This window comes from Bos javanicus, chromosome 5, assembly GCF_032452875.1.
Source record: "Bos javanicus breed banteng chromosome 5, ARS-OSU_banteng_1.0, whole genome shotgun sequence".
Lineage (NCBI taxonomy): Eukaryota > Metazoa > Chordata > Mammalia > Artiodactyla > Bovidae > Bos > Bos javanicus.
In genome coordinates this window covers 105,705,779-105,726,194 of record NC_083872.1, presented here as the reverse complement: position 1 = coordinate 105,726,194, position 20,416 = coordinate 105,705,779, and the positions used below count along the sequence as shown (strand labels likewise).

Genomic DNA, 20,416 nt, shown 5'->3' with positions numbered 1-20,416 from the left:
GTCTTAATTACCTTGTTGAAAATCAATTGATCATATAAATATGGACCTATTTCTAGACTCTCTGTTCTGTTCCAAGGATCTGTGTGTCTCTTTTTACAGCAATGTTGCCCTGTCTTAGTGATTGCAGCTTTGTAGTGGGTCTTAAAATAAGGTAGTTTAAGTCCTACAACATAGTTCTCGCTGTTTTTGTTTTGATTTTTTACTTCAAAAAAATATTATTATCATAGTTCTGTTTTAAACTTCTTTTATTCCAGGTCTCTGTGTTTTCATATGCTTTAGAATCAGCTTTATTTTAGAACCAATTTCCATGCACAAGACTGCTGGCATTTTGATTGAAGTTATGTTTGGGGAGAACTGACATCATAATAATAATACTGAGTCTTCCAGTCCATGATCATGTTATATCTTTCCATTTACTTAGGTCTTTTAGCATTTCCCTCAGCAGTGTTTTATAGTTTTCCAAGTATAGCTCTTATATGTAACATCTTGTTACATTAATATTTAAGCATTTTATGTTTTTTGATGTTGTAGGTGGCAGAGTGTACTGATTTTTATATATTCACCTTGTTTCCTTCAGCCTTTCTAAATTCACTTACTATTTCTAGCAGATTTTCTCATAGAATCTGTAGGATTTTTCCATATGCAGAATCATGTTGTCTACGAATACGAGCAATTTTATTTCTTTCTTTCCAATCTGTATGCCTCTTATTTCATTTTAGTGCTTCTGTCACCAACTAGGTGGCTAAGTGGTAAAGACTCCACCTGCCAAAGCCGGAGATGTGGGTTCAGTCCCTGGGTCAGGAAGCTCCCCTGGAGAAGGGAATGGCAACCCACTCCAGTATTCTTGTCGGGAAATCCCATGGACAGAGGAGCCTGGTGGGCTACAGTCTGTGGCGCACAAGAGTTGGACACGACTAAAACAACACCTAGGATTAGAGTACACAGCACTGCCTTGTTCCAGTCCTGGAAAGCGTTCAATGTTTTTACCGTTGAGTATGATTAAATGCAGAGTACATCATGAGAAACGCTGGACTGGAAGAAGCACAAGCTGGAATCAAGATTGCCGGGAGAAATATCAATAACCTCAGATATGCAGATGACACCACCCTTATGGCAGAAAGTGAAGAGGAACTAAAAAGCCTCTTGATGAAAGTGAAAGTGGAGAGTGAAAAAGTTGGCTTAAAGCTCAACATTCAGAAAACGAAGATCATGGCATCTGGTCCCATCACTTCATGGGAAATAGATGGGGAAACAGTGGAAACAGTGTCAGACTTTATTTTTCTGGGCTCCCAAATCACTGCAGATGGTGACTGCAGCCATGAAATTAAAAGACGCTTACTCCTTGGAAGGAAAGTTATGACCAACCTAGACAGCATATTCAAAAGCAGAGACATTACTTTGCCAACAAAGGTCTGTCTAGTCAAGGCTATGGTTTTTCCTGTGGTCATGTATGGATGTGAGAGTTGGACTGTGAAGAAGGTTGAGTGCCGAAGAATTGATGCTTTTGAACTGTGGTGTTGGAGAAGACTCTTGAGAGTCCCTTGGACTGCAAGGAGATCCAACCAGTCCATTCTGAAGGAGATCAGCCCTGGGATTTCTTTGGAAGGAATGATGCTAAAGCTGAAACTCCAGTACTTTGGCCACCTCATGCGAAGAGTTGACTCATTGGAAAAGACTCTGATGCTGGGAGGGATTGGGGGCAGGAGGAGAAGGGGATGACAGAGGATGAGATGGCTGGATGGTATCACTGACTCGATGAACATGAGTTTGAGTGTACTCCGGGAGTTGGTGATGGACAGGGAGGCCTGGCATGCTGCAATTCATGGGGTCGCAAAGAGTTGGACACGACTGAGCGACTGAACTGAACTGAACTGAATGATGGTTGTTGTACATTTTTGGTAGATGCTCTTTTTTATTCTAAGGAAGTTCCTTCTATTTCTAATGGGCCAAACTTTTGTTTTTCTGTTTTGTTTTCATCATGGAAGGGTGTTGAATTTTGTCAAATAGCTTTTCTGCATCTATTGAGAATCTCCTCTGATTCTCCTGGTGGAGGGAGTTGCATTGACTGGTGTTTGGATATTAAACCAATCCAGCCCCCCTGGAGTTTCACCACCTGTGCATAGGTGCTAAGTAGCTTCAGTCCTGTGGTGACTCTTTGCCACCCTATGGACGATAGCCCACCAGGCTCCTCTGTCCATGGGATTCTCCAGGCAGGAATATTGAAGTGGGTTGCCATTTCCTCCTCTATGGGATCTTCCAGACACAGAGATCAAACCTGGGCCTCCTGCAGCTCCTGCATTGCAGGCGAATTCTTTACAGCTGAGCCACCTGGGAAGGCCTTCACCCTACCTACCCACATTTACTTTGGTATTCACTCACAGATTCAAGCGAACCCTGTGCAGATTTCTGGTACTTTTTCATGGCGTTGCTCCTTCCTGTTCAGTGCTTTGTCTCATAACTTGCAGCCACTTCAGCTTCACCAGACTCCAGCCTCTGTCTCTCCAACTCATCGAGATTTCCAGGCTCTGCTTGGGTCCCTTCTCCCCGCATACTTCTGGAAAGTACCTCTAGGCAAAAAGCCAGCCTGTGACAGAGCTCACCTCATTTATTTCCCTTTTATGATGGCTCAGTGGTAAAGAATCTGCCTGCAATGCAGGAGATTTGGGTTCGATCCCTGGGTTGAGAAGATCCCCTGGGGAAGGAAATAGCAACCCACTCCAGTATTCTTGCCTGGGAAATCCCATGGACTGAGGAGCCTGGCAACCCACAGTCCTTGGAGTTGGAAAGAATTGGACATGACTGAGTATGAATTCATGCACCTTCAAATAAGAGATCTCAGTTCTGCCCTGCCTCTTGCCCAGTGCTGCCTCACATAGTTTAGCCAGCTTTTTAGTTGTTCACGGTGGGAGAAAAGTGTAGCACCCATTACCCTGCTGTGGTTGAATACTGAAGTTGGCTAAAAGGATTATTATCATTGTTTTTTTAACTGTGACTCCACTGGGTCTTTTTTGGGGCACATGCGGGCTAGGCTCTCTATTTGTTGCACGCAGACAATCTTAGTTGCAGCGCAAGGGCTTAGCTTGCCCTTTGGCCTGTGTGATCTTAGTTCCCCGACCAGGGATTGAACCTGGATCCCCTGCACTGGAAGGCAGATTCTTAATGACTGGACCACCAGGGAAGTCCTGGCTGTAAGAATTCTTGATGGTAGGTAGTACATTAATTCTTTTCTCTGATTCTCAATTATTTAGGGACTGCTTTATCCTGGGCGAATGTTTCTTAGAGAGCTAATGCAATGATTCTTAATCTTCCTGGTCACTTTTTTCCTTGACATTTTATGAAGTTTAACTCTGTCAGGCCCTGTTCAGTACTCAATTTGTCTTTCATGCTCACTGCCTACAATAATAGAGATTTTACAAATAAGGAGATGAAGATGTAAAATAATGGAGTGACTTGTTCATGATCAGAGTCATTGAATTAGAACTTATCCATGATTTTAAAATATAGGCTTTTAACTGTTCCAGTGGAAGCTTCCTTTGAGATTTTGATAAAGATCACTTACAGACTTGGTGCTCAGAAACAAGATTATTGACATATACAAAAGTGTGCAAGCGATTTCAGACGTTCACGGACCCCTGGAGCCCATCTAGATAAAAAGAAAGTGTTAGTCACTCAGTTTTTCTGACTCTTTGCGACCACATGGACCGAAGCCCGCCAGGCTTCTCTGTCCATGGGATCCTCCAGGCAAGAATACTGGAGTGAGTTGCCATGCCTTCCTCCAGGGGATCTTCCCTCCCGACATTGGAATTGAACCCAAGTCTCCGGCATCGTAGTCAGAGCCAGCATCTCAGCCACCAGGGAAGCCCGTATCTACAGATAAACTGGATCACAAGTCCCAACAAGAGGACGCCTGGCTAACGTGGTCATCCATACCACTCAGTATCATCTCACATTCCTGGAGAAGCTTGACGTTTCCTTTGTGTCTCCAAGTGATTCTACATTCCCTTTTATGATTATACCTCAGACCCCCACTCATTCCCCATCTCTTAACACTGCCCTCAGCAGGATCTAAGGTGAGTGCACGTGGATATTTTCTAGCTTGGTAAGACCAGTTCTTTTCTTGCCACGTCTTGTCTAGCCGCTACATAACACTTAAGAAACCAATGCTAAGAAGGAGGCTATATTTAGAACTAGTTTCACATTTCCCATAAACAGTCATCAGAACTAATTCTATCCTGACTCACTTCCAAGTTTATCTTAAACAATCACTGAAATGCATGGTCCCTCACCCAAAGGGAGCCCACGACACTGCCAGGCAATCCTGCTGTGGTCCCTGATGCTTTCACCTTCTTTTCCCCCGGGTGGTTATTTCACATTTTTCCGCCTCCTACTTCTGAGACCTCCTTCCTACCCTCACTTTCAGCTGATGCCTTTGCTCCCCTTCTTAACTGAGAAAAAATTGCTTCTGATTGCATAAGTGAATGTCCACAAACTCCCCAGCCACATCCACTAAACTACTTAAGTCTGAACTCTGCTCTCACCTCACTGTCTATGGATTTGCTGTCCTTTCCCAAAGCCAATCTTTTCATTTGGATCTCACATCCCATTCTCCTTTTGCCTTCTCACGAACATTGCTCCAATGTTTCTCTTTCTACTGCATCAACAATTTTCCCCTTTCTACTGAATCATCCCCATCAGCATGCAAACATATTGTAATAGCTCTCTTCTTGAAAAAAAAAAAAAGAGTCTTGTCACCCTTCGTTGACGGAAGCTTCTGCTCCGTTTTCCCTGTTGACCCCAAAATTTCAAGATCTGATTTTACTCACTGTCATTAGTTCTTCTCTCTGTTTCTTTTTATCTCAATTTTTTTCTAAATCTGGTAGTTAATTCTAATTTCCTCATTCTATCAGCAGTGTTCAAAAAAATAATTTTTCTCTCTTTCTCAAAACTTTGTACTTACACTGCTCTATTTAAAATGGATAACCAACAAGGGCCTACTGTATAACACAGGGAACTCTGCTCAGTGTTATGTGGCAGACTGGATGGGAGGGGAGTTTGGGGGAGAATGGATACATGTGTATATATATTATAGGGTGAGTCCCTTTGCTGTCCACTTGAAACTGTCACAACATTGTTAATCGGCTATACTTCAAATAAAAAGTTAAAAACCAAAAAACACTGTTGCTGTTGTTGTTGAGTTGCTAAGTCTATCTGTCTCTCTTTTTGCCTCCCATGAAAAACACTGTATTCATTTGCTTTCACGAACCGCACTGCTGGTTTGCTTCCCTCACCAGTCACTGTTTCTCTGTCTCCCTCCCTGGTACTTTCTCCTTGTATCAACCTTTAAGATTTAGAATATCCTGGGATGCTTCTTCAGAACACTGGCTCTTCTCTTTCTGCCTTCATGTTCAAGGATGCTAGTCTGGGGCTCTGACTTTAACTACTATCTACCCCAGTGGTTCCCAGGGGAGGTGATTTTGCCCCCAGGGGACATGTGGCAATGTCTGGAGACGTTATTGGTTGTCATGACTGGGAGCAGGTGCTACTGGCAGCTGGCAGGGAAAAGCCAGGAACGCTGCTGAACCTCCAAAAATGCACAGAACAACAAAATGAAAACACCCTCCACAACCACAAAGTATCCAGACCAAGTGCCAAGGTTGAGAAATTCAGGTCTACGCAATCCTCTTCGAACTCTAGACTCGCTCGTATGCCCAACTTCTCATTCATCATCTGCATTGGATATTTCACAGATAGCACCAGCCTAACATGTCTCAAACTGAAGTCTGAACTTGCTCTGCCTAGAAAACAGAACCTGAGCTAGGATCTTGGCTTTAATGGAAGGCATGGTCCCCAAGAAGTGAGCAAAAGGGAAGAGGGAAGGATAGAGGGCAAGTACAATGTAGCAAGTTACCAAGCTGACCACTGCTTCATGAGGCACGAAGAGATGCAGCTAGTCCTTGAAAAGAATAAAGAGAGAGGGAATTTACCTCCAGGCTTAATCCTATCTCAAGTCTCCTACAGGGCAACTCCGGCTGGTCCATTGAGTCAATGTCTCCACATGCCTGTGTTGGTCACCTGGAACTTTCTGCCATCTTTAGCACTCCAGATTCCATGCATTGTTGTGTGGTCAACTTCACTGGGCGGAATTCTGCTGCCGGGACAGACCTGGCTGACCCAGCAGCAGCTGAGGCAGGGCAAGTGGCCACAGGGAAGGAAGAATGGTAAGGCAGGGAGACTCTGAGGAAAAGCCTCCATGGCCCAAGGCAGTCATAACTAAAACACCCCAGGTCCCAGACTTTGTGCAGTTCACATCCTGGTGGGACAGGTGCTGTCCAATTCCTCCTCCAGGAAATGGCATCACCATCCACCTGGTTGCTAAGGTTACAGACCTAGAAGATGTTCTTGAACTGTTTCTTCATATCCGGAATCCTGCTATCTATGTTTTCAAAATGTAATCCCACTCCTACCACTCTTTTCCCTGTTTAAGCCATCTTCCTTTGTGCTACTCAGTAACCTCCGACCTTATGCCTTGCTCCTGAAAGTGAAAGTCTTTCAGTCGTGTCTGACTTTTTGTGATCCCATGGACTGTAGCCCGCCAGGCTCCTCTGTCCATGGGATTTCCCAGGCAAGAATACAGGAGTAGGTTGCTGTTTCCTTCTCCAGGGGATCTTCCTGACTTAGGGATCGAACCTGGGTCTCCCTCATTGCAGGCAGATTCTTTACCATCTGAGCCACCAGAATAACCTCTAAAAATGGCAAATCAGGGAATTCCCTGGTGGTGTAGTGGTTGGGATTCTGCTCTTTCACTAACAAGGGTCCAGGTTCACGTGCTGGTCAGGGAACTAAGATCCCACAAGTTGTGCAGTGCGGCAAAAAAAAAAAAAAAGGCAAATCATATTATGTTACTTCATGGATCCAAGTCCTCTGATAACCTCCCATTGTGCTCAAAATAAAATGAAATATTCTTAGAGTGGCTTAAGAGGCTCTGCATGAGCAGGTCCCTGCCTGCTTTTCTGACCTAGTTTCTCCCACACTTTTCCTTGGTCATTTCTTTCTGGTCCTCTTTTGTTTCCCAGATACGCTGTGCTTGTCCTTGCCTTGGAATCTTTGCATTGGCTCTCACACCCAGCCTTCTCATCTTCCTGTTTGCTACCCTCTCAGTTCTTGAAGTTCTTTGTTCAAATGCTACCCCTGCAGAGAGACACTTCCTATCCACGCACACCTACATTTGTCACTTTCTATCCTCTTATTATTATTTGTTTTTACCTAACAGGGTTTATTTGTCTTTTTAAAATTCATTTGATTGAGGTATAGTTGTGCAACTATAACAATGTTGTGTTAGTTTCTGGTGTACAGCAAAATGATTCGGTGATATATACATATACCTATATGTGGTTGTTCATATTCTTTTCCATTATGGTTTATTACAGGATATTGAATATACTTCCCTGTGCTATAGAGTAGGACCTTGTTGTTTATCCATCCTGTATGTGATAGTTTGCGTCTGCTAATACCAAGCTCCTAGTCCATTCCTCCCCCATGGCAACCACAAGTCTGTTCTCTGTGTCCATGTGTCTGTGTCTGTTTCATAGATAACTTCCTGTCCATCACATTTTAGATTCTGCATGTAAGTGATATCACATGATATTTGTTTTTCCCTTTATGTGAACATGGAGAGGTCTGGGACCTCATGTCTTAGTTATTACCACGCACGTCTTCAGTGCTAGAACTTGGCTGACACATAGCTGTTCTGGGCTGTGCTTAATTGTTCAGTCGTGTCCTACTCTTTGTGACTCCATGGACTGCAGCCCACCAGGCTCCTCTGTCTATGGGGATTCTCCAGGCAAGAATACTGGAGTGGGTTGCCTCCAGGGCATCTTCCCTACCCAGGGATCGAACCCAGGTCTCCCGCATTGCAGGTAGATTCTTTACTGTCTGAGCCACCAGGGAAGACACAAAGCTGGAGCTAAGCAAATTGTTGAATAAATTAACATCTTCAAACCCTTATGGATGGCAAGGTTGCATCAAGTGAGTTCCTAGCTCAGCAACTTTCTTCCAATTCCTTGGAGGTCCAGACCTGCTCTGAAGACATCTGCCAGGGACATTGAAAATTTCCTGATCTTATTGTGCCCCCTTATGAAACCCTGAATTTAGGAATCTGGGATCTCCTCCAGTCTGTAAATCTCTTCTAGTAAGTCAACCTCCCAATGCTGAATCAGTGCTAGTGGAGACACAGGAAGCTGGGGAGATGACAGTCTGAGAAATTTTTAAAAGACACGGGGTCTACAGGTAAAGGGAGATACAGGAGCAAGGTAGGAAGCCCCTTATTGCTAGGAGATGTTCAGAAAATGTTTATTGGGTCTGCCGCTGCTGCTGCTGCTAAGTCGCTTCAGTCGTGTTCGACTCTGTGCGACCCCATAGACGGCAGCCCACCAGGCTCCCCTGTCCCTGGGATTCTCCAGGCAAGAACACTGGAGTGGTTATTGGGTCTAGGAGTAGGGTATTTGTTCTCAGATAGGGCTGTAACAGCACTAGCGACCATAGCAGGAGCAACTGAAATAGGTGTGTGTGTGTGTTAGTCGCTCAGTCCTGTCCAACTCTTTGCCACTCCATGGACTGTAGCCCGCCAGGCTCCTCTGTCCATGGTTTCTCCAGGTAAGAATACTGGAATGGGTTGCCAGTTCCTTCTCCAGGGGATCTTCCCAACCCAGGGATCAAACTAGGGTCTCCCACACTGTAGGCAGATTCTTTACCGTCTGAGCCACAGATATTTCAATGCAGAGCTTCGTGGGTTTTTTTTTTTTTTTTTTTTCCTCAATAAAGCAATAAGGTGGGAAGGAAAGGAACTGCAGGAGTGGGATACAGGAGTGTGTGTTTGGAAGGTGGGGGAAAGGGTAGCGCTTAATTTGGAAAGGAGGGGTTTAACAGAACCTCATTGTTTGTAAAAGAAAAGCTGGGATACGCTGCTGCGGGGGAGTGAAAAGAACAATACTTATTTTCTCTGAAAGGAAAGCTGGAGTTGGTGGGCGGGGAGCTTAAGTAGTTGGGTCCCCAGGATTGCTGCACCGCCTGGGTAAACCGGCAGAGGCCCCTGCCTCTCGCACTAGCCACAATAGAGCGGGGAGGACTCAATCTTTGGCTCTGATTAAAGGGGTGGGTGGTGTAGGCGGGAGGCAGCGCAGAGGCTGCGGTGCGAACGGGTGGTCCCTAGGCAGCCGCGGAGCCAATCGGCAGCGACTCCCGGCGCTCGCATCCTCCTTGGAGACTCGGCAGTAACTGAAGTGCCCGAGCTGCTGGCTGCCTCCTCTCGAGCTGCAGGCGCCCAGGCGCAGAAGCGTCTTTGGAGGCTCAGCTGTAGCCGCACTCCTAGCGCCCCGCGCACGCCCCCGGCTCCCGCTCCCCCCCCCACCGCCCCTCCAGCGCCTCTGGGCGGACCCTTTCCCTGAGAAGTGGCCAGCCTTGCAAAGTGGCCCCGAGAAGGTCGGGAAAAGAGGCTTCGGAAAGGCGGACGTGGGTGGGAGGTGGGCAAGCCACTCGCTTCTCAGATTCGTTCCAATTAGCACCAAGTTGGCAGACAAGCCCATAAACCCACGAAGCCTTTGGTTTCCCCCAAGTCACATTCTCGGTATTTCAGAATAGTCTGATGGCCAGCAAACTTCAACTCCTGTCGTAGGTCAAAGAGGGACACGCTCTTAGCACCACCGCCTCGCAGCAGCGCGACCGAGAACACACCCGGGTGATTTCCCCAACTGCAGAGCTCAAGTCCGCATCTCCCCCGAGGCCGGCGGGGCCGGGCCGGGCCAGGCCGGGCCAGGCCTGCAGAGAGCCCCTCTGCGGGAGGGGCCGGACAGCGCGGCGAGACGCGGATCACCGCGGGGCTGCACAAACGCACGCCCATCCGAGGAGTTGTGCCAGGAACACAACCGTCTGCATTGCGTCGGACCTGAGCATTTCCAATGTGAAATTCCCGGGGAAGGTCGCGGCCGAGGAATGTGCGCGTGCGGGGCTGTGGACCAGAAGGGGAGGAGAACTGGTGGTCGGCTTTTCGGGGCCGGAGAAGGAAAAAGCAGTGCTGGCAAGGGTGGGAACTGAATGACAGCCACCCCCTACCCTCTGCCAAGCCACCCCCTCCTGTTTTCCATCTACCTCCTCGCTCCCGCCCTCCCCCGCCCTCCCCAGCCCACGCCCCGGTGGGCCAATCGCTGCTCCGCATTCCTGTCGCTTTCTCAGGTTTCTGCTGATCCAGCAGCGCCCAGAAATGGACCGAGGGGACCCGCGCCGCACGCACCCTGCCCCACTCGGAGCTGCGAACGGCTCCCAGCGCTCCGCGTAGCCTCGCCGAGGTCCGCGCGCGGGGGTGTGCTGGAGGCGGAGGGGAAGACCCGCGAGCCATGTAGATCCAGGCCCTAGCTCACTCGCCTCCTTCGGGATCGAATCAAGGGCTCCCACGGTGCTGGGAGGGGGCGAAAGCGCTCCGTATCGTCATTCGCTTCAGAGCTCCGGAGAGGGTGGCATTTTGCTCTTCCGCTCCGCAGCCTCCGGAACTCCCCGCACACACAGAGGGAGACAAGAGACAGAGTGGCGTCTCCAAGCTGCCGGCCACGGGTGAGCATGGGGGTAGGGAATGGACATTTCCGCCGTAGCTGCCCAGTAAAGCAACTGGCCGACTGAAGGAAGCAGGACCAGGGGCGAGGGTGGCGCGCTGGCCCCGGCGCCCCTCGGATGCTGCGGCTGCCGCGGCTCGCGCCAGGGTACCGCAAAGCCGACCTGCCGCATTCCCACTCGGGCTCTCCGCCGACTCAGCACCTCCCCTGCGCCAAGTCGGCCGGCCAGGTAGGGGGGCTCCCCAGCTCGGGGCTGCAGAAGAGGGGCTCGGGGCGACGGGTGGGGGAAGCCGGGGGGTACGGAGATGCTGCCTGGATCCGGAGCTCCCCGCAGCGTCTCTCGGCGCTTTTCCGATCTCTAGTTTAACCGAGTTGTAAACACATTGGCGGTCGGGCATTGCATTGGGGAAAGTGGGGTAGAAGAGCCCCAAACTTGGACTTCGGGTGTCTGCGTGTGTCTGTCTGCGTGTCTGTGACAACCCTAGCCAAAGTCTCGTGCTTTCTGGAAAAAAAAAAAAGCTAGAGGTCTGTGCTCTTCCGTGTCTGTGGGTCCGTCCCATGTGAACGCTTCCTGATCTTCTGCCCCGTATCACTTTCTATTTTTCTGCAGCGTCCATCGATGGCCCCGGTGGGAGCTTAGAAGGCGGCAGGCGAAGAGGGCTAGGAGGGGGGAAGAGCCAAGGAGAAGCAGAAGGGGTGGCGGGCGAGGGGGTCCGCTGAGCCGGCTCCGCACCGGGTCCTAAGAGGGCTCGCGGAGGGGAGGGGAGGCCGGGGTCACCTCGAAGCCATGGCCCGGTCCGCTAGGACGGCGCTGCGTTAAGGCACCTCGGAGCAGGAAGACACACCAACTCTCCCCTTCCCGCCCGGAAAAGCTGCACCCGAGCGGCAGGCGAGAGGGATTCCAAATTGAGGAGCAGGCGGGGTGGAGGGGCGGGTCTCCAGAAGCCAAGTGGCTGATAATCTCCACCTGCCGGCTCGGAAGCCCCGCCTCTGGAGCGCCGGTGGGGAGGGCGCGTGGGTCCACCACCCATCCCACCTCCCTCGCCCCTCCCGGCCCCGGCCCGGTCCCCCGCCTCCCGCCTCCCGCCACCATCTCTGCCTCCCACCACCTCCACCATGACGGTGATGTCTGGAGAGAATGTGGACGAGGCTTCGGCTGCCCCAGGCCACCCTCAGGACAGCAGCTACCCGCGGCCGGCCGAGCACGACGACCACGAATGCTGCGAGCGCGTGGTCATCAACATCTCCGGGCTGCGCTTCGAGACGCAGCTCAAGACTCTGGCGCAGTTCCCCAACACGCTGCTGGGCAACCCTAAGAAACGCATGCGCTACTTCGACCCGCTGAGGAACGAGTACTTCTTCGACCGCAACCGGCCCAGCTTCGACGCCATCCTCTACTACTACCAGTCCGGGGGCCGGCTGCGCCGGCCGGTCAACGTGCCGCTGGACATGTTCTCCGAGGAGATCAAGTTTTACGAGCTGGGCGAGGAGGCCATGGAGAAGTTCCGCGAGGACGAGGGCTTCATCAAGGAGGAGGAACGGCCCTTGCCCGAGAAGGAGTACCAGCGCCAGGTGTGGCTGCTCTTCGAGTACCCGGAGAGCTCGGGGCCCGCGCGGGTCATCGCCATCGTCTCCGTTATGGTCATCCTCATCTCCATCGTCATCTTCTGCCTGGAGACGCTGCCCGAGCTGAAGGACGAGAAGGACTTCCCGGGAGCCGTCCACCGCCTGGACAACACCACCGTGGTCTACAACGCCAATATCTTCACGGACCCCTTCTTCATCGTCGAGACGCTGTGCATCATCTGGTTCTCCTTCGAGCTGGTGGTGCGCTTCTTCGCCTGCCCCAGCAAGACGGACTTCTTCAAAAACATCATGAACTTCATCGACATCGTGGCCATCATCCCCTATTTCATCACCCTGGGCACCGAGATAGCAGAGCAGGAGGGGAACCAGAAGGGTGAGCAGGCCACCTCGCTGGCCATCCTCAGAGTCATCAGGTTGGTAAGGGTATTTAGGATCTTCAAACTCTCCCGCCACTCTAAGGGCTTGCAGATCCTGGGCCAGACCCTCAAGGCTAGTATGAGGGAGCTAGGGCTGCTCATCTTTTTCCTCTTCATCGGGGTCATACTGTTCTCTAGCGCAGTGTACTTTGCCGAGGCGGAAGAAGCTGAGTCGCACTTTTCCAGTATCCCTGATGCTTTCTGGTGGGCGGTGGTGTCCATGACCACCGTAGGATACGGTGACATGTACCCTGTGACAATTGGAGGCAAGATCGTGGGCTCCTTGTGTGCCATCGCTGGTGTGCTGACAATTGCCCTGCCCGTACCTGTCATTGTGTCCAATTTCAACTATTTCTACCACCGAGAAACTGAGGGGGAAGAGCAGGCTCAGTTGCTCCACGTTAGCGCCCCTAACTTAGCCTCTGACAGTGACCTCAGTCGGCGCAGCTCGTCCACTCTCAGCAAATCTGAATACATGGAGATCGAAGAGGATATGAATAATAGCATAGGCCACTTTAGACAGGCCAATATCAGAACTGGCAATTGTACCACAGCTAACCAAAACTGTGTTAATAAGAGCAAGCTACTGACTGATGTTTAAAAAGCCAAGCAAAGAAACTTTAAAAAGCCCCCACTTAGCAGCTTGAAAGACTTAAAAAAAAAAAAAAAACCCAAATCAAACCAAACCCCGAGTGACCAAAGTCACTCTCTGTGTAGATACTTTGCTAAGTAAGCTTTGGACGTTCCATTGAACTGTCAATGCATTGTCGCATTGCCAGTACTGGGCATTGCCCGTGTTGGGGGTGGAAAACCCGAAGACTTCAGGAACCATGAAAACAAAATTATTTTCATTTTATTAAAAGAATGGGAAAAGAAAGTGTATTTTCTAAAACTGGTTTAAAATCACTCAGTCCACGAACTAGTCTAGGTAAAATAAGAATCACGTGCTTCCCATTTTTAATTCTTGCTGGCTTCTTTAATTTTTTTCTTTCATGTGACTGAATGAGAATTAGAGGATCGCTTAGAAATATCAAATGAAAATTTGCATGGGACTCTAACATGAAATCTTGGCAAACTGCACAACATATTTAAGACAGAGCATCAGATGTATTGTATGTAACATGATACACCAGCCAAAATGGGCAACGGACAGATGTTTTTATTTTGATCCACCGAACTGCATATTCCAAGGTGAAAAAAAAAAATTACTTAAGACTGGTTCACCAAGCACCTTAGAAATCTGATATTGGTCCTGGTTCTGTAGGGATTTTTCCCTCTGCCCCCATTCTCTTCTGATTCAAACTCTTCTCTAAGAAACAGTGATCACTGAGTGCAATTCGTTGATCCGTCTGCAGTGCTGCTAAGATTCTCAACTGCAGATACGCCCAGAGGGTCTTTGCTCACAAGTCCCGCACCCTGACCCCCGCCTCCAGAACTGAACGTAAAGCCTTAGCCTCCTTGTTGCAAGAGAGCACAAATGGAGCGAAGTGTAAGCATGTTTGAATCTGATCCTGATTTATTTTATAACCGCATGCTGAGAACGTTAACTCAGACAATAGGGGATAAGCTTAGTTAGGAATCGATTCTTCTGCAAATAGATTCTTCTTCATTTGCATTCACCAAAAGTGCACTCCTTCATTTATTAACTCTTTTTATTAGTCAATAAAGTACTGTATTTAAGTACCTATGTTAGTCAGCCGGGAACAGTACTTTTCGGAGCTCCAAGCATGTTCTCTTATTCAGCATTATGGCTGATTTGATTAAGGTGTACCTTGAATTAATTAGTGCATGATTCATTTAATGTAAAAACGTTAAAAAAATAATAAAAATTATAAGTTTGTGGGATGAAGGGCCCAAAAGAAATAATGGGTGGGGGTGGGGGTGGGGAGCACTTAGTCAATTTTCCTGCCTTTGCTCAGGGAAATGTCAGGTTTCTGTGCAGAGTTAGACAGAGAGGGGACCAATATGCCCATCCCTTCATGGGAAGCTCAGTTGAAAAACGAAGTGATCAAGGTATATATAGCAACACCTAAGGACAAGTATTCTTTATAGCTAGAGACAAACACAAGCAAAACCAACAAACAAAGGTGCAATACTGCATGTTTTTTGGTGCATTCTTGAGATGTAAATAAAAAAAAAACAAAAACGTTTCTCCATTGTATGCACCCAAAGCCGAGCTGATTTCCTTTGGCAGTCCTGATTTGAAGTCTGTAGGGACTTCGGCCGTCCCCCTGAGGCTCCCTGAAGAAACTCAACCAATTGATTTAATAGTTGCTTAGTGCCTTTATCCTGTACCCACAGCGAACTGCAGAAAGTGCCTCCATTAACGCAGCTGAGAAGTTATGTAACAGAAAGGGAGGGAGGGACGGTGGGGGCACAGAGATTTTGCTTTTCCTTTTGCCACCCTGGCTGTCTCACTCCCCGTTGTGGGGACGCCACGCCATCCTGCACCTCAGAACAGCACAGACCTGCGAAGATGCCCTCTGACCATCCCCTGGACTTGGTCCCCTTAGCAGCCTGACGTGGGATGGAAACTGAGGCCCAAGACCCATCTTCCAACTGGACACGCACCGTAAACTGGTTTTCTTCCTCTTTTCCACCAGAAGCCAATATAAACTCCTGGGGAATTTGTTTCCCACCAGGGGTCCCTCTGGACAAGCGAGGCTTCCTCGGGTCCACCCTAGTGGTCCTGGCGTATTTCCATCCTCCCCTCTGTCTGCAGCAGCACTTTGCCGTCTCTGATGGTCTGAGCTTTGCAGGCATCACTGTGGATCTAGGCACACCTGGTTCAGAATAACCTTTTGCCAGCCTTCCCTCCTGGCCCATCCCCCTTCAGTTATTCCCAAGGATGCTCCTATGAGAGTCCCACCTGGCGGTCAACTCTCAGGCTGAACATCTAACTTCTGTTGCCCACTACACGCCATCCTGAGAACAGTGGGGACCCTGTGCTTAGCTGACAGAGAGCCTCACCACCAAGCCTCTGGAGGCCAGCAGCCGTCCATCGACGGGGAGGCACTCGTGGCTTTTTGAATGACCCGATGTGGGGACCCTCACTTTGCACTTAGCATGTGGCTGCCTGCTGCCCAACGCCTTTCATTCCTGTGCTGCTGCTTCCAGACGTATTCCCTGTGGCTCCACCCCTCCCCTCCACCCTACCCTAGGACAGGCAGTGAGGCAGTAAACCAAGAAACTGGAGTTATACCCAGGCCTGCTGACTCCGCTGAAAGAAAAGAATGTGGATGTTTTCTTCTCCTGTGTGGCTTCTGTGAATCTGTCAGATGGACGTGGCACACAGCAAGGAAGATGGAGGCCAAGAACTGCATGGCATCCGACCATAGGGCACCCACCCTCCCCGGGGTGTTTCCTTGAAACTTGACTCATCCTGGCTTTTCCTCTTACCTGCTTCTAAATCTCCCACTGGGAAAAAAAAAAAAAAAGCCAACCTCGTCCACATCTCCCGGGGCTTATCTTGATCTTTTTATTTAGACTTTGAGGTCTAGGACCCCCCCCCCACCCCCAACTTGAAACGCTACACTCTGTCAACAGCAATAATCTGCCCGGTACTGTGGGGGATGGGACAGAAAATGAGAAAATGGGACCAGGACTGAAAAGATGCACTTTGGCTGTGGGGTACGCCTCTCACAGCCACACGCTGCATGGGCTGGGTCCTTCTGCATGTGTTACAGGGAACAGTGGCGCGTGCAGGGGACCTGCCTCCCCCCCGGGACGAGAGGAGCCGCCGGTAGGAGTGTGGGTGGTTTGGGGAAAACGAATGCTGCTTTTTTCATCTGTATGTAGCTCATCAAAATCAAGTGAGTAAGACTGGAGGACAGGGCTTGTCTGTGTTGCATCAGCATGCAAAGTTTGACCCAGCTCTTCCCCTTTGCACAGGGATGAGCTGAAATGTTTCCTGTGGACCTGAAGGTGCACTTAACGAAACTGCCTATTACGGAATGACTATCTTTTCAGTTTCTTTCCTTAGGTTTATCTTATTGGGTTTTTTTTTTTTTTTGGTTTGTTTGTTTGTTTGTAGCTTTTTGTCCCCTTCCTAGGTCTTGAGCTTTCATGGCTCATGTCTTGAATACTGGTTTTCTCCAGAAGGGGGAAGACTGGTGACCTGCTCATAGCCATAGCTCAGCTCTTCCGGTGAATTGAGGCCCTAGTTTCATAGGGCAGCCAGGGAAGGGTTGGGTCACCCCTGGAGCTGTTAGGCAGCCCAGAACCTCCGAAGTGGTTAACTCAACTCGAGTGATCGGAATGAGAGAGACCAAAGACATCCGTTTTCTCTGTCCTCAGATTCAAAGACAGAGGGTAGCCAGGAAAGGTGTGTTTTTTGCACCTCCTCTTTCCCTGCCCCTGTCTGTGCCCACAGCCTTTCCTCACTACCCACTGGAGAAGTCGAATTCTAATTATCAGTTAAAACAGTTCATTGGGAGCTGTGTTAGTGGGTTAGCTTGGCGAAATCAAATCAACCAATAGCAGATTATTCTTCTGGACTACAGCCAATGGACTGTAGTCATTTCTCTGAAATGAAATTGTGTGCTTGGTCAGATTCCCTGGTGGAGTCTGGACTCACTTGAGAAGACATAAAAGACAATGCCTGTGGATGGTGAGTGAGGACTAGGTTTCTTGAAGTAGAAATTTGGCTTAGTCCATTGAGGGCCTTCTTCATCTTGTGTGTAGTTACCGAGCTTTCAAATGAGTTAACCTCTGAAGAGCCGGTGGGAATGGTTTCCTAACCCTCCCATTTAATAGAGGAGACCTCAAAACACATGCTTTTCGAAAACTGAGTTCCTTGCTTGGCAGATGAGATTGAACAAAAAGAGAAAAAAATTCCCATTTTTTCCCAGCCACAGCTTCCTCCTGGGAGTGGGGAGGACTGGTGAGTGATAACCATCAAGAGGACACAATCGTTAGAACACCAACAGCAAAACAGCCATTTTATCTTTCCACTTTTCCAAGAAAGGGTGAAGTCTTTCGATATTTCTGTTCATTTTCAGAAGACACACACAAATTTTTAAACCTGACACAACCCAAGTGAAGGGCCACCTCCGGAGGTGACCCCGCATCCACCATGTGGTGTATTAGTGCTCGTATTTATACATGGAATTTCAGGGTATACGCGACTACGTCCAGCACGACTCAGGTAAACTTTAGAAGAATGTACGTTACTTATCCTTTTTGTAAAGACGCGAACAGGAGCTGAGTTGTTACCCACAACTGTTCCCGTTACCTTGGGTCACTGTACGAATTCATTCAGGATAGAGATGTCAAGTTTAGAAGTCTGGGGATCACGTGCCGGTCTCTTTGCTCAGGCTAAAGGACCCTGGGCTTTCTTGGGGAGCCCAGGTGTATGTGAGGGAAGCCCTCAGGACTCTTAGCTTTAGGGAGATTAGCCCTAGTTGCAGTGATTTTCATAGGGGCTAAGTAGGAGTTAAGTTTTTTATGACATGGGACTTCAAAGAGGAGAGAAAAGTTTTGCATCCAAATCAGAGAAGAAGAAATGGTGCGAGGAAAGAAAGCAAAATTAAACATAACCCCCGGGTTAAAGCTGTCTCCTTTCTAAAACCTACAGACACACCTTTCTTCTCTGTCCTGCACTGCTTAGAACTGTGTCATCAGAAGCTGTAAGTAGAAAGCATGGGCTCTATACGACATACCTCTAATCTTAAAGTCTTACCAAGGTTAAAAATCCCAACGGAGTCGTCTTAATTTAAAGTGCACCATCAGGACAACAAACCACTTAAGCTTGAAAAAGCGCATTTCATTTCTTTGCGTTCGCTAGTTGCGGACACCTTGAGTTAACGACGTGTCTCATTTTCACCTACTGTGCGTTTCCCCTGCCCTAATTGTCTCATAGGTCGGGTAGAGGACACTGAATGTTATGAATCGAGAACCTAATTGAAGCGCATAGTATCCATCTATGCAATTTTACTTGCTTCTGTCACTTTATGATCTGTTCATATTTGGCATCAATTAAAGATAATTTTTAAGGATCTTATCAAGGAATGTGTCGACTGGTTCTTTGTTTCCTGTGTAACTGGGTTTCGGGAACTCTGTCTTGTGGGGTGCTCTTTAAATAACATGGTAAATCCAACATAACAATTGAAGTTACCTCATTTTCTTGGAGGGCTTCCCAAGTAGCTCAGTTGGTAAGGAATTTGCCTGCAATGCAGGAGACCTGGGTTCGAGCCCTATGTTGGGAAGATCCCCTGGAGAAGGGAATGGCAACCCGCTCCAGTACTCTTGCCTGGAGAATCCCATGGACAGCTGAGCCTGGCAGGCTACAGTCCATGGGATTGCAAAGAGTCAGACATGACTGTGTGACTAACTTTCACTTTCATTTTCTTGGAAATTCATGGATTGTTCTCTTCTGTACAAGGAAATGCACTGGAGTTGAATTTTGACAATAAATTCACCATTGGGCCTCAGGTAGGATCCCAAGGAGAGGCTGTCAGAATTTGATTTGTGCAAACAGTGGAAAGGAAAAAAAAAATGAGGCCCAAGGGACTAAAGCAATTGATTAGATTTGCCTAAATTGTTTTTGATGTGAAACTGTATTCTTCATCCACAGCCCAAGCTTTTCAGGAAGGATAATGGAGTGTGTATGTGTGTGTAATAGCACTATGGCCTGACACCGAATGCCTTTGTCAGCTAAAAGGATGCACAACAGGAGAATCGCAAGTTGTTTTACTTGGGGTAAAATGAGGACTGCAGCCTGGGAAACAGCGCCTCAGATAGCTCTGAGAGACTGCTCCAAAGAGGCAGTGGGGGGAGGTTTTTGGTGAAGGGGGAGTTCAACGCAGTCAAGCACTTACTTTACAAAAGGTTTTCTGCTAGTCACGGGGGAACTGATGTCATCATGAAGGGATTTAGTGCTTTTCTAGATATGAGGAGATGCAAGGATTGGGATCCTAAGGTCTGTTCCTGAAAATACCCAACTATGTAAAGACCTGTCCTCCCAGGTTCCCTGGAGCACAGAGCGCCTCACTGTCCACCCTGACCTCCCTTCGGGGCACGTCAAAGGTCAGCAGTTGCAGTAGCATAGGGTTCAGTCTCCGCAGAGGCAGACGGCAAGCGTCCTTGGCAAGCTTGTTTGTCTTTGACGCCTTGGTAGCTGCACTGTGCTGTTAGATGTGATTTTGAAGGGGGAAGACGAAGTGATGTCTGGTTGTTCTTTACATATGCTTTTCCCTATAGTTCTGCAACTCTTTCTTCCTGTTGTTTTATTTTATTGTTGATTATTTATTTTGGGCTGCGCTGGGTCTTTGTTGCTGGGTGTGGACTTGCTGTAGTTGTGGACAGCAGGGCGCCTACCCTCTAGTTGCGGTGTGAGGGCTTCTCATGGCAGCGGCTTCTCTTGCTCTGGAGCCGGGACTCTAGGCCATGCATTTCAGGAATTGCAGATCACCGGCCCTAGGGTACAGGCTCAGTAGTTGTGGTACATGGGGTTAGTTGTCCCATGGCATGTGGGATCTTCCCAGACTGGGGATCAAACCCGTGTTTCCTGCATTGGCAGGTGGATTCTCAACCACCAGAGAAGACCTCATGGGGGTTTTTTGTATGTTTTTTATGACTCATTGGTACATTTTCTTCCTGAGATTTACAAGTTCTCTTTTCTTCCTTGTGAATATCATATTTTATACAAAGCTCTTTGATGTCACAGAAAACAGCGTCCCGTGCTTTATGCCAGGGTCTACTATGTGCCGAATGCCTGGGGTGGCTGCTGCATCTTCTTAGAATTGCATTGCATCGTGTTAGGTTCATATTGTAAGACTGAGAGATGGATCTTGCTTTTGCTGTAGAGGTGGC

The 20,416-nt window shown here is 48.6% G+C and overlaps 1 protein-coding gene across 1 annotated transcript; it reads left to right on the top strand.

Moving 5' to 3' along the window:
• Nucleotides 1–10,232: 10,232 nt before the first annotated feature.
• KCNA1 (potassium voltage-gated channel subfamily A member 1) lies at nt 10,233–18,605 on the top strand. Its single transcript, XM_061418175.1, has 2 exons — nt 10,233–10,830; nt 11,212–18,605. The coding sequence occupies exon 2, from the start codon at nt 11,718–11,720 to the stop codon at nt 13,203–13,205; it is 1,488 nt and encodes a 495-aa protein (XP_061274159.1). The 5' UTR covers nt 10,233–10,830; nt 11,212–11,717; the 3' UTR covers nt 13,206–18,605.
• Nucleotides 18,606–20,416: the final 1,811 nt, after the last annotated feature.